General features: G+C 41.9%; 1 protein-coding gene and 1 long non-coding RNA gene across 5 annotated transcripts in view; one reads left to right on the top strand and one right to left on the bottom strand.

Annotated features, from left to right (window-relative positions):
* The window catches only part of RNF170 (ring finger protein 170), a 44,919-nt gene that overhangs the window by 13,950 nt on the left and 17,739 nt on the right, over nt 1-13,230 (top strand). For all 4 annotated transcript variants that reach the window (XM_063668730.1, XM_054499795.2, XM_063668731.1 and 1 more), the window contains exon 3: nt 10,341-10,416. In XM_063668730.1, the coding sequence (XP_063524800.1) occupies nt 10,341-10,416 (76 nt within the window). The remainder of the gene's footprint in view (nt 1-10,340; nt 10,417-13,230) is intronic.
* The window catches only part of LOC134740002 (uncharacterized), a 33,136-nt gene continuing 27,638 nt past the window's right edge, over nt 7,733-13,230 (bottom strand). Inside the window, exon 3 of the long non-coding RNA XR_010127183.1 lies at nt 7,733-7,858. This is a non-coding gene — a long non-coding RNA (uncharacterized LOC134740002). The remainder of the gene's footprint in view (nt 7,859-13,230) is intronic.

Raw genomic sequence — 13,230 nt, 5'->3', positions numbered from 1 at the left:
GCTCATGCCTGTAATCCCAGCACTTTGGGAGGCTGAGGTGGATGGATCACTGGAGGTAAGGAGTTCGAGACCAGCCTGACCAACATTGTGAAACCCCATCTCTACTAAAAATATAAAAATTAGCTGGGTGTGGTTGTGGGCCCCTATAACCCCAGCTACTCGGAGGCTGAGTCAGAAGAATCTCCTGAACCTGGGAGGCGGAGGTTGCTGTGAGCCGAGATCACGCCACTGTACTCCAGCCTGGGGGACAAGAGCGAAACTCCATCTCAAAAAAAAAAAAAAAGAATTAAATTTATTCTGCCAGGCGCAGTGGGCAGAACTGGGGCCACTGGGACAGTGGGTGGAGATAAATGATTAAATTTTCACTCAGTCTACAGTGACATCTTTTCAAGTTACATAATGTGCTCCCGGTTACTTGGACATTGTCTGAGGTCATCAGTGAAGTAATCGTGATTACTGAGGTAATCATGATGTGTTGGGGAAGGGGTGGCATTTGTAGTTTAAAATTCAGACAAGTCTCTTTTTTGTAATTTATTTGATGATTTTTAGTCATTATAATTAATTCTGTTTTGGTTTTGTGGTAAAATATACATAACAAAATTTATCATGTTAAACTTTTTAAAAAATATTTTATTTTATTTTTTAGTAGAGACAGGTTCTCACTATGTTGGTCAGGCTGGTCTTGAACTCCTGGTCTCAAGTGATTCTCCTGCCTTGGCCTCCCAAAGTGCTGGGATTATAGGTGTGAACCATCATTCCCAGATCTTTTTTTTTTTTTTTGAGACAGAGTCTCACTCTGTCACCCAGGCTGGAGTGCAGTGGCGCAATCTCGGCTCACTGCAAGCTCCGCCTCCCGGGTTCAAGCGATTCTTCTGCCTCAGCCTCCTGAGTAGCTGGGACTACAGGCACGCGCCGCCATGCCTGGCTAATTCAGACCATTTTAAAGTGTGTAATTCCGTGGCATTAAGTACATTCACATTGTTGTGTAACCATCATCACCATCTACTTCTAGAACTTCCTCATCGTCCCAAACTTTTTTTATTTTTAAATTTTAGATGTTGGGGGTGTGTGTGCAGATCTTTTACATGGGTATGTTGTGTAATAATGGTGGCTTCTAGTGAACCCATCACCCAAATAGTGAACGCTGTACTCAATAGGTAGTATTTCAACCCTTGCCCCCTTTCAGTCTCCCCACTGAAGTTCCTGATGTCTATTATTTCCATCTTTATGTTTAGCTCCCACTTATAAGTCAGAACATGTGATTTTTCTTTTTTTTTTTCTTGAGACAGTTTCTCTCTTTGGCACCCAGGCTGGAGTGCAGTGGCACCATCTTGTCTCACTGCAACCTTCGCCCCCCAGGCTCAAATGATCCTCTCACCTCAGCCTCCCATGTAGCTGAGACCACAGGCACACACCACTATGGCCAGCTATTTTTTTGTATTTTTGGTAGAGACAAGGTTTCGCCATGTTGCCCGGGCTGGTCTTGAACTCCTGGGCTCAAGCAATCCGCCTACCTCATCCTCCCAAATTTCTGGGATTACAGGTGTGAGCCACTGTGCCCGGCCTGATCATGTGGTGTTTAATCTTCCCTAACAGAAACTTTATGCCCATCTAAGTAGCAACTCCCATGGTTCAGCTCTGGGTAACCTGTGTTCTACTTTGTGTCTCCATTAATGAGCCGATTTTATGCACCTCATAAAGTCGAATCATACAGTATTTGTTCTTTTGTGTTTAACTTGTTTCACTTAGCATAATATTTTCAAATTTCATTTATGTTGTAACATGTATTATAATTTCCTTCCTTTTTATCACTAAATAGTATTTCATTGGGTATGGTGCTCACACCTGTAATCCTAGCACTTTGGGAGGCTGAGGTGGGAAGATTGCTTGGGCCTGGGAGTTTGAGACTAGCCTGGACAACAGAGCAAGATCTTGTTTCTAAGAAATATTAAAATTTAAAATTTCTCATTGTATGTACATGAGAAACCATATTTAGTTTCTCCATTCATCTGTCAATGGTCATTTGGGTTACTCCCACTTTTTGGCTGTTGTGAATAATGCTGCTAGGAACACTGGTGTACAAGTATCTGTTTGAGTCTGTGTTTTCAAGTGAATTTCTGGGTCATAAAGTAATTTCTATGTTTAACATTTTAAGGAACCTCCAGACTGTTTCCCACAGCAGCTGCCCTGCTTTATATTCCCACCAGCAAGGCACCATGGCAATTTCTCTACTTCCTTGCCAATACTGTTATTCCCTATGTGTGTGGTTTTTTTTTAATAATAACTATCCTTATAGGTATGAAGTAGTAACTCACTGTGGTTTTGATTTGTATTTCACTACTGAGTAATGTTGTTCAGCATCACTTCACATGGTTAGTGGCCATTCATCTATCTGGTTTTTGAGGTTTCTTTTTGAGATAGGGTCTTACTCTGTTGCCCAGGCTAGAGTACAGTGGCGTGATTATGGTTCACTGCAGCCTCAATCTCCCAGGCTCAAGTGATCCTCCTACCTCAGCCTCCCGGGTAGTTGGGACTATAGGTGTGCACCACCATGCCCAACTAATTTTTGTATTTTTTGTAGAAACGGTGTTTCGCCATATTGCCCAGGCTGGTCTCAAATTCCAGGGCTCAAGTGATCTGCCCACCTCAGCCTCCCAAACTGCGGAAGTTATAGGCATGAGCCACTGCTTCTGGCCCTGGTATTTGGTTTTCTGTTTCTATATTAATTCACTTAGGAAAATGACTTGCAGCTGCATCCATGTTGCTGCATTCTTTCCTTTTTATGGGTGCATAGTATTCTATGGTGTATATGCACCACATTTTCTTTATCTAGTCTACCATTGATGGGCATGTAGGTTGATTCCATGTCTTTGCTCCTGTAAATAGCAACACCAGAGTTTTGACCTGCTCTGTTTTCATCCTGGGCCAATTCACTCCTCCTTAGGCAACTTGATGGGCCCCTGCTCCTGGGACGTCATCATATTGATGCCAAAGTTAGTGCAGACACCCAAGTGGCATATTGCATTACAGCTTAGAACTCCTGGGCTCAAACAATTCTCCTGCCTCAGCCTCCCGAGTAACTGGGACTACAGGTGCGCACCACCACACCTGGCAGTTTGTCTGTCTTCTATGGAGAATTGACTATTCAAGACCATTGCCCATTTTTGAATCGGGTTGTTTACTTTTTTGTTTTTGAGTTATAAGGGTTCTATATATATTCTGATATTATTATCAGATACAGTCATACCCCATAGATATTTCAGGTTTTGTTTCAGACCACCACAATAAAGCGAATAAAGTGAGTCATATGAATTTTTTGGTTCCCTAGTGCATATAAAAGTTATGTTCACATTATATCATAGTCTATGTGTACAACAGCATTATGTCTAATAAACAATGTACATACTTTAATTATAAAATACTTTATTGCTAAAAAATGCTAACAGTTATCTATCTGAACCTTCAGCAAATCGAAATGTTTTTGCTGGTGGAGGGTCTTGACTCCATGTTAACGGCTGCTGACTGATCAGGGTGGTAGTTGCCGACAGTTGAGGTGGCTGTGGCAATTTCTTTTTTTTTTTTGAGACAGAGTATCGTTCTGTCGCCCAGGCTGGAGTGCAGTGGCGTGATCTCAGCTCACTGCAACCTTCACCTCCCAGGTTCAAGCAATTCTCCTCCCTCAGCCTACTGAGTAGCTGGGATTACAGGTGTGCACCACCATGCCCAGCTAATTTTTGTATTTTTAATAGAGATGGGGTTTCACCATGTTGGTCAGGCTTGTCTTGAACTCCTGACCTCATGATCCGCCCGCCTCGGCCTCCCAAAGTGCTGGGATTACAGGCATGAGCCACCGCGCCTGGCTGGCAATTTCTTAAAATGAGACAACAAATAAAGTTGACACATTGACTGACTTTTCCTTTCACAAAAGATTTCTCTGTATGTAGCATGTGATACAGTTTGATTGCATATTATCCACAGACTTTCTTTTCAAAACTGGAGTCAGTCCTCTCAAACCCTGCCTGCTTCTGCTCTATCAACTTCATTTATGTAATATTTTAAATCCGTTGTTGTCATCTCAACAATGCTCACAATGTCATTACCAGGATTAGATTCCATCTTGAGAAACCACTTCTTTTGCTCATCCATAGGAAGCAACTCCTCATCTGATCAAGTATTGTCATGATGCAGCAGTTTGGTTACATCTTTGGGCTCCACTTCTAATTCTAGTTTCCTTGCTGTTTCCACCATATCTGCAGTGACTTCTTCCTCTGAAGTCTTGAACCTCTCAAAGTCATCCATGAGGGCTGGAGTCAACTTCTTCCAAACTCCTGTTAATGTTGATATTTTGATCTCCTCCCATGAATTAATGTTCTTGGCAGGGCATGGTGGCTTATGCCTGTAATTCCAGCACTTTGGGAGGGCAAGGCAGGCAGATCACTTGAGGCCAGGAGTTTGAGACCAGCCTGGCCAACATGGCAAAACCTTGTCTCTACTAAAAATACAAACATTAGCCAGGCACGGTGGCACAAACCTGTAATCCCAGCAACTTGGGAGGCTGAGGCACGAGAATTGCTTGAACCTGGGAGACAGAGGTTTCGGCAAGTCAAGAGTGTACCACTGTACTCCCAGCCTGGGCAACAGGGCGAGACTCTGTCTCAAAAAAAAAAAAAAAAAAAAAAAAAAAGTTATTTTATTCTTTCTTTATTGTTTTTGAGATGGAGTCTCACTGTGTTGCCCAGGCTGGAGTGCAGTAGCATGGCATGATCTTGGCTCACTGCAACCACCGCCTCCCGGGTTCATGCTGTTTTCCTGCCTCAGCCTCCCAAGTAACTGGGACTACAGGCACGTGCCACCGTGCTCGGCTAATTTTTGTATTTTTAGTAGAGATGGGGTTTCACTGTGTTAGCCAGGCTGGTCTCAAACTCCTGACCTCATGATCCGCCCATCTCGGCCTCCCAAAGTGTTGGGATTACAGGCATGAGCCACCACACCTGGCCAAAAAAAAGAATGTTCTAATGGCATCTAGAATGGGGGATCCTTTCCAGAAGGTTTCAATTGATTCCCCAGATCTATCAGAGGAATCACTATCTATGGCAGCTACATAAAGTGTATTTCTTAAGTAATAAAACTTGAAAGTCAAAATAATCCTTGATTTATGGGGCTGTGGAATGGATGCTGTGTTAGGAGACATGAAAAAGACATTCATCTCCTTGTACATCTCCATTAGAGCTCGTGGGTGACTAGGTGTATTATCAATGAGCAGTGATATTTTCTTTTTAACAAATTTTTTTGTTAATACACTACACAGATGTATGCAGTAATATTTTCAAAGAAAGTCTTTTTTCTGAGCAGTAGGTCTCTCAACAGTGGGTTTAAATAGTCTGATGTGCTGTGATCCCGGCATTGGTGTTGCATTTATAGAGCACAGGCAGAGTAGATGAGCATAATTTTCAAGGGCCCTAGGATTTTCAGAATGGTCAATGAGCATTGGCTGCAACTTAAAGTCACCAGTTGCATTAGCCCCTAACAAGAGAGTCAGCCTGGCCTTTGAAGCTTTGAAGACAGGCATTGACTTCTCCTCTCTAGCTGTGAAAGTCCTACATGCCATCTTCTTGCAAGGGAAAACTGTTTCTTCTACATAAAAATGTGTTGTTGAGCGTAGCCGCCTTCATCAATTATCTTAGCTAGATCTGGATAACTTGCTGCAGCTTCTCCATCAGCACTTGCTATTCCATAAAATAAAAGTTTGCACTTCGTCTTTCCTTAAATGTCATGAACCAACCTCTGCTAGCTTTCAACTTTTCTTCTGTAGCTTCCCTCCTCCCTCAGCTTCACAGAATTGAAGAGAGGGAGGGACTTGCTCTGGATTAGGCTTTGGCTTAAGGAAATGTTGTGGCTGGGTTGATCTTCTATCCAGAGTACTCAAACGTTCTCCATGTCAGCAATAAAGCTGTTTTGCTTTTTTATCATTTATGTGTTCACTTGAGTAATACTTTTAATGTCCCTCAGGAATTTTTCCTTTTAATTCACAACTTGGCCAACTAGCACAACTTTTGCCCTAGCTCGACTTTTTACATGTCTTTTTCACAAAGCTTAATCATTTCTAGGTTTTATGTGAAGTGAGAGACATGCAAGTCTTCCTTTCAGTTGAACACCTAGAGGCCACTATAGAGTTATTTATTAGTTGGCCTAATTTCAATATTGTCAATGCCTCAGGGAATAGGAAGGTCTGAGGAGAGGGAGAGAGACTGGGGAATGGCTGGTCAATAGAGCAGTCACAGCATACACAACGTTGATTGATTGATTGACTGCAAATATAACCAAAATATGACACAGAAACATGAAGCAAGTGCATGCTGTTGGAAAAATGATGCCAATAGTCTTGCTCAACACAAAGTTGTCACAACCTTCAGTTTGTAAAAAACGCAATATCTGCTAAGTGCAATAAAGTGAAACAAAATAAAATCAGGATTTCCTGTATATGATTTGCCAATATTTTGTCCCTTTCTGTGGATATTCTTCTTACTCTCTTAGGTGCCCTTTGATATACATAGTTTCTGATTTTGAGAAGTCATCTTTGTGTTTTTTTCCTTTTTTTGGCCTGTGCTTTTGTCTTATATATAAGGAATCATTGCCAGAATCCAATGGCATGAATATTTTCTTGCTTTTTCCTAAAATTTGTATAGTTTTAACTCTTAAGTTTGGCCCTTTGATGCATTTTGAGTTTTTATATTTTTAATATGGATATTCAGTTTTCTGGCACTTATTTGTTGAAAGAGGGTACTTTCAACAAATAAGTATGGTCTTGGCACCCTTGTCAAAAAGTATTTGACCATTGTCTCAATCAGTTTGGCTTGTTATAGCAAATAACCATAGGCTGGGTGCGGTGGCTCACACCTGTAATCCTAGCACTTTGGGAGCCCGAGGCAGGCAGATCACTTGAGGTCAGGAGTTCAAGACCAGCCTGGCCAACATGGGCCAACATGGTGAAACCCCAACTCTACTAAAAATGTAAAAATTAGCTGGAAATCACTTGAACCCGGGAGTGAAGTTGCACAGAGCCAAGATTGTGCCACTGCACCCCAGCCTGGCAACAGAGCAAGATCTGTCTCAAAAACAAAAACAGGCCAGGTGCAGTGGCTCACGCCTGTAATCCCAGCACTTTGGGAGGCCGAGGCAGGCGGATCACGAGGTTAGGAGATCGAGACAATCCTAGCTAACACAGTGAAACCCCGTCTCTACTAAAAATACAGAAAATTAGCCAGGCTACTCGGGAGGCTGAGGCAGGAGAATGGCATGAACCCGGGAGACAGAACTTACAGTGAGCTGACATGGCGCCGCTGCACCCCAGCCTGGGCGACAGAGCAAGACTCTGTCTTAAAAAAAAAAAAAAAAAGTCCGGGCACAGTGGCTCACGCCTGTAATCCCAGCACTTTGGGAGTCCGAGGCAGGCAGATCACGAGGTCAGGAGATCGAGACCATCCTGGCTAACACAGTAAAACCCCATCTCTAGTAAAAATACAAAAATTAGAGTGTGGTGGCGTGCAGCTATAGTCCCAGCTACTTGGGAGGCTGAGGCAGGAGAATCACTAGAACCCAGGAGGCAGAGGTTGCATTGAGCTGAGATTGTACCATGGCACTCTAGCTTTGGCGACAGAGCAAGACTCCGTCTCAAAAAAAAACAAAAAAAAAAACCCCCACAAAAAAACAAATAACCATAGACTGGGTGGCTTAAACAATAAACATTTATTTCTCACAGTTCGAGAGGCTGGGAGGTCTTAAGATCAAGGTGTTGTCAGATCTGGTGTCTAGCGAGACTCGGCTTCATGGTTTGTAGATGGTGGTTTTCTTGTTGTGTCTTTACATGGAAGAGAGTAGAGCAAGGAGCAGGTTATCTCATGTCTCTTTTTATAAGGGCACTAATCCTATCACAAGGGCACCACCCTCATGACCTAATTACCTCCCAAAGGTTTTGTCTCCAAATACCATTATCATGGGAGTTACAGGCAGTATTCAGCAGCTTGGGCTATTTGTTCTTGTTGTTTGGCTTCACAACAAGATGTAGGAATTCTTAAATCTGGTGGTAGAATATTTTTTAAAATATATTCCATTTAAATATATTTTTAAAATATATATTAAATACTCTACCACCAGATTTAAGAATTCCTACATCTTCTTTCTTATAGAAAGAAGCCAGAGGAGAGGCTTTCCAGTCACGTGGTTCATGTCTGTACTCTGAAACGTCATCACGATTTTTTTTCCAATGAAAAGGGAATGGTTTTCTACTCTCAAAGAATGGAGAAATGCCATTTAGCTAGGTATTCACTGGTATTTAAATGAAATGTTTCCTCTACTAGTTAGATTGCTCCTTGACAGGGTGCTTTCATATAGTGAGTGCTTTCTTTCACAGATCATCTGTTCAATCATAAGAATGTGCCTTATTTTAAAATGAAGAATGCATCAAGCTTTAACAGGTTTAGGCCGGGCGCAGTGGCTCACACCTGTAATCCCCACACTTTGGGAGGCTCTGGTGGGCAGATCACCTGAAGTCCGGATCGAGACCAGCCTGGCCAACATGGTGAAACCCCATCTCTACTAAAAATACAAAAATTAGCCAGGCATGGTGGCACATGCCCATAATCCCAGCTACTCAGGAGGCTGAGGCAAGAGAATTGCTTGAACCTGGGAGGCAGAGGTTACAGTGAGTTGAGATTGTGCCACTGCACTCCAGCCTGGGTGACAGAGTGAGACTCCGTCTCAACAACAACAAAATAAGATTTAACAGGCTTAAACAGAGTTCAAATTGTTTCATTGTTTAGATATTTGACTTTAAATTGCTTTTATGTCTTCTCTAAACTAACAGTTATATTTAGTTGACTTATTTTTCTAAAATTTGTGTTTTTTTGCTAACAATTGAATAATCACAGGATGGATTTCTATACTTTTCCCTATCACATTCGGATATGAGGGTCCTTATCTCTGTTGGATATTGGCTTACCCAGAGAGTAAAGGCTCTCTGTAGAGTAACCATGGGACTGTGTAGACTTAAAATATTCTTGTTCAAGACATTTACGTTTAGAGGATACATCAATAGTCAAATGAAATTAAGCTGTGATAACATGTAACGCTTCGCCCCCACCCTACCTACCAGCCTGACCAACACATCTTTCTTTTTTTTAAGATGGAGTTTTGCTCTTGTTACCCAGGCTGGAGTGCAATGGCGTGATCTTGGCTCACCGCAACCTCCACCTCCCGGGTTCAAGCGATTCTTCTGCCTCAGCACTTCTGAGTAGCTGGGATTACAGGCATTCGCCACTAAGCCCGGCTAATTTTATATTTTTAATAGAGACAGGGTTTCTCCATGTTGGTCCGGCTGGTCTCGAACTCCCAACCTCAAGTGATCCACCGGCCTCGGCCTCCCAAAGTGCTGGGATTACAGGCATGAGCCACCATGCCCAGCCAACATCTGACTTTCAATATGGAATGTTTTATCCCATCCATTTATATTAGCCACTAACCGCTTGCCTTTGATTTACCATTTTAATTGTTAATGTCAAGCTATTAGTGACATGTTAAGTTTTGGCTTTTCTTCCTTTTTTTTTTTGAGATGGAGTCTCACTGTTGTCGGCCCAGGCTGGAGTGCAATGGCGCGATCTCAGCTCACTGCAACCTCTGCTTCCCGGGTTCCAGCAATTCTCCTGCCTCAGCCTCCTGAGTAGCTGAGATTACAGGTGCCCGCCACCAAGCCCGGCTAATTTTTGTATTTTTAGTAAAGGCAGGGTTTCACCATGTTGGCCAGGCTGGTCTCAAACTCCTGACCTCAGGTGATCCACCCGCCTTGGCCTCCGAAAGTGCTGGGATTACAGGCGTGAGCCACCACACCTGGCCAAGTTTTGGCTTTTCTACATTAAATTTAGTTTCTGCTCTGTTCCCCTCCCCTAATACCTGAAAATTAGGAGAAGGATCTAATTAGATGTGGAAAAGCGTTCAAATGCATAATAGTAGGTAAAATTAGATAGCTGCTTATTTTGAAGAAATTTCACCAAAGAAACAAATGTTCTTTACATTACTTGTAAGCTTCCATTTACAATAGATTTCCAAGGTACTAGGCCTCTGGATTTTACCATTTGCTGCTTAAACCTGAAATTGGCTAATGATCAGTGATCTCAGAAGAACTCACCACAGGACAGCCTGAAACGTACACTCCTGGAAGTGAAGTGCTTGTATGCCATCAATTACATTAATTACCAGTAGTTATAAGTCAGAAAGTAGACCCATGAAGAAAATGGATTCATATGATAATATTTTCTATTCAAAATTTATTATATTCTATTCAACAGAAATGTACATCAAAACATTCACCCAGAAAACCAGGAGCTAGTAAGGGTACTTCGAGAACAGCTTCAAACAGAACAGGTATTGTATATGTATTTATTTGAGGAGTAGATGTGATAGCTCCCTTTGCATGTGAAATTGTGATAAAACATTAGTAAATTACTTTTTGGAAACATGGGCTTCTTTCCGGCTTCAAAGTACCTTATATTATTTTATAGATTGTATATTTGCAAGAATGGGCAAATTGCCTAGCCTTAATCTATTCAGATGTCTTCATGTTTGTTTATTATTAATTTGCTTTAAAAGATAGCAGTTTTCCTATTATTTATTAGCGTAGAAATAATTGCTGTCTAATTGACGTTAATGAAATGTAGTAGAAAAACCATTTTTTCTGACATATACTCCTTAATATCTACAAAGAAATAACTAGAAGAGGTGGCTGTTTTGGTTTTTTTTTTCTCCTTTTTTCTTCAGTTGTCAAAGTTATAACAACAAAACTAGTGAGGCAAAGAGAAAAACTAACTTTTCTCCTGTTTGTTCTTTGCTTTTTACCAGATGGAATCTCTAAGAATTGGAGATATACTTTATGAAGCCTGGAATAAATAGGATATTGTACACCTTCAGGCTGAGATATCTAACATCAAGAAACAAAATTAAAAATTCCTTTCCTACTGATCAAACTTCAGTTCCAATAAGCGTTTTGTTTTTTTTTAATAAAAAAGAGACAGGGTCTCACTATGTTGCCCCAGCTGCTGTCCAACTTTTGAGCTCAAGCAGTCCTCTCACCTCGGCCTCCCAAAATGCTGGGATTAGTCTGGGCATGGTGGCTCACACCTGTAATCCCAGCACTTTGGGAGGCCGAGGCGGGAGAATCACTTGAGCTTAGGAGTTCGAGACCAGTTTGGGCAACATGACAAAACTCTGTCTCTACTAAAAATACAAAAGCTAGCTGGGTATGGTGGTGCACAGCTATAGTCCCAGCTATTCAGGAGGCTGAGGTGGGAGGATCTCTCGAGCCTGGGAGGTTGAGGCTACAGTGAGCTGTGCTTGCTTCACTAAAACCAAAGTGCTGGGATTATAAGTGTGAGCCCACCACGCCTGGCCCCAATAAGGGTTTTATAATTTATCCATTCACCAGATATTTTTTGAACATCTACCACATGCCATACATTTTCTAGGCATTGGGAATTCAATTGTGAATTAAACAGACAAAAATTCCTACCCTCATGGAACTTATATTCATTGATACAAGAATAACTTAAGCAGGGCCAGGTGCAGTGGCTCACACCTGTAATCCCAGCACTTTGGGAGGCCAAGGCAAGCGGATCACGAGGTCAAGAGATCAAGACCATCCTGGCCAACATGGTGAAACCCCATCTCTACTAAAAATACAAAAATTGGCTGGGCGTGGTGGCACACACCTGTTGTCCCAGCTACTTGGGAGGCTGAGGCAGGAGAATCACTTGAACCCGGGAGGCGGAGGTTGTAGTGAGCTGAGATTACGCCACTGCACTCCAGCCTGGTGACAGAGAGTGAGACTCCATCTAAAAAAAACAGAATAGTTTAAGCCTATTAGTAGTACTGTGTTCCGTAACAATTGTTACCCATAATTCATGTTGAGATAGTGTTTTATAATTTACAAAGTGATTTCCCAAACAACAATTGTATTTAATCTTTAGACATAAGTAAGGCAACTATTATTATTCTCATTAACATATGAGACTGCTAAGATTTGCTAACACTCACACTAGCGATTTCATGACTGGGTTCAGCTATGGAGGGGCCCCAGATTGAGGAGAATCTTCCAGGTCTCCTTGCAGCAGTGTCCACTCATCTGCCTCACCTCTTCCTGAGGCCCAGCACACAGCTCTCAGAGTGAAAATAAGGCTGGCGATGTAGTCTCTTCTGTGCTGTCCAGAATGGCAGCTACCAGCCACCTGTGGCTATTCAAGTGAGTTAAAATTAAACACAATCTGAAATTAAGTCTTTTAGTCACACTGGCCACATTTCAAGTACACAATGGCCACATGTGGCTTGTGGCTACTGTATTGGGTAGCACTGATAAAGATTTCAATTATTGCAGAAAGTTCTATTGGACAGCACTGTTAATTGGTTTTTGTCAATTTCTTTAAAAATTAATAAGGAGAAGGCTGGGCGCGGTGGCTCATGCCTGTAATCCCAGCACTTTGGGAGGCTGAGGCGGGCAGATCGCCTGAGGTCAGGAGTTCAAGACCACCCTGGGCAACGTGGCGAAACCCCGTCTCTACTAAAAATACAACTTTAGCCGGGCGCTTGTAATCCCAGTTACTCCAGAGGCTGAAGCAGGAGAATCACTTGAACCCAGGAGGCACAGGTTTCAGTGAGCTGAGATTGTGCCACTGCACTCCAGCCTGGGTGACAGAGCGAGACTCTGTCTCAAAAAAAAAAAAAAAAAAGTAGAGAAGGGAACATAAAGTGCTGTACACTTTTTGTAGCACTGAACTGACATAAGTGACTATAACATCAAGGTGTAGCCTTGGATCACAGAATATTTTAGTGATTTAGGACTGTTTTGGAAGTATGAAATTTTAGTTACATTTATTATTATTTAAATTTATTAAATTTGTTTATTAATATTGAGTGGCAAAAATCTGACTCACTTAAGAACAGTTCCTATTTAGTAAACTTAATACTTTTTTCTGTAATTAGATATTTTTCATGCTAGCAACTTTATCTGTGCTGGGTTCCATTAAAACAAGTTTTGATAAATAAGTATTTTTACAATACCATAACATAAAATATATGTTATGTAGACACTTTTTTTTTGAGACAGGGTCTCTGTTGCCCAGGCAGGAGTATAGCGGTGTGATCTCGGCTCATTGCAGCCTCCACCTCTTGAGTTCAAGTGATTCTCCC

The sequence above is a fragment of the Pongo pygmaeus genome, chromosome 7, assembly GCF_028885625.2.
Source record: "Pongo pygmaeus isolate AG05252 chromosome 7, NHGRI_mPonPyg2-v2.0_pri, whole genome shotgun sequence".
In the NCBI taxonomy this organism is placed as follows: domain Eukaryota; kingdom Metazoa; phylum Chordata; class Mammalia; order Primates; family Hominidae; genus Pongo; species Pongo pygmaeus.
This window is presented reverse-complemented; position numbering and strand designations above follow the sequence as displayed.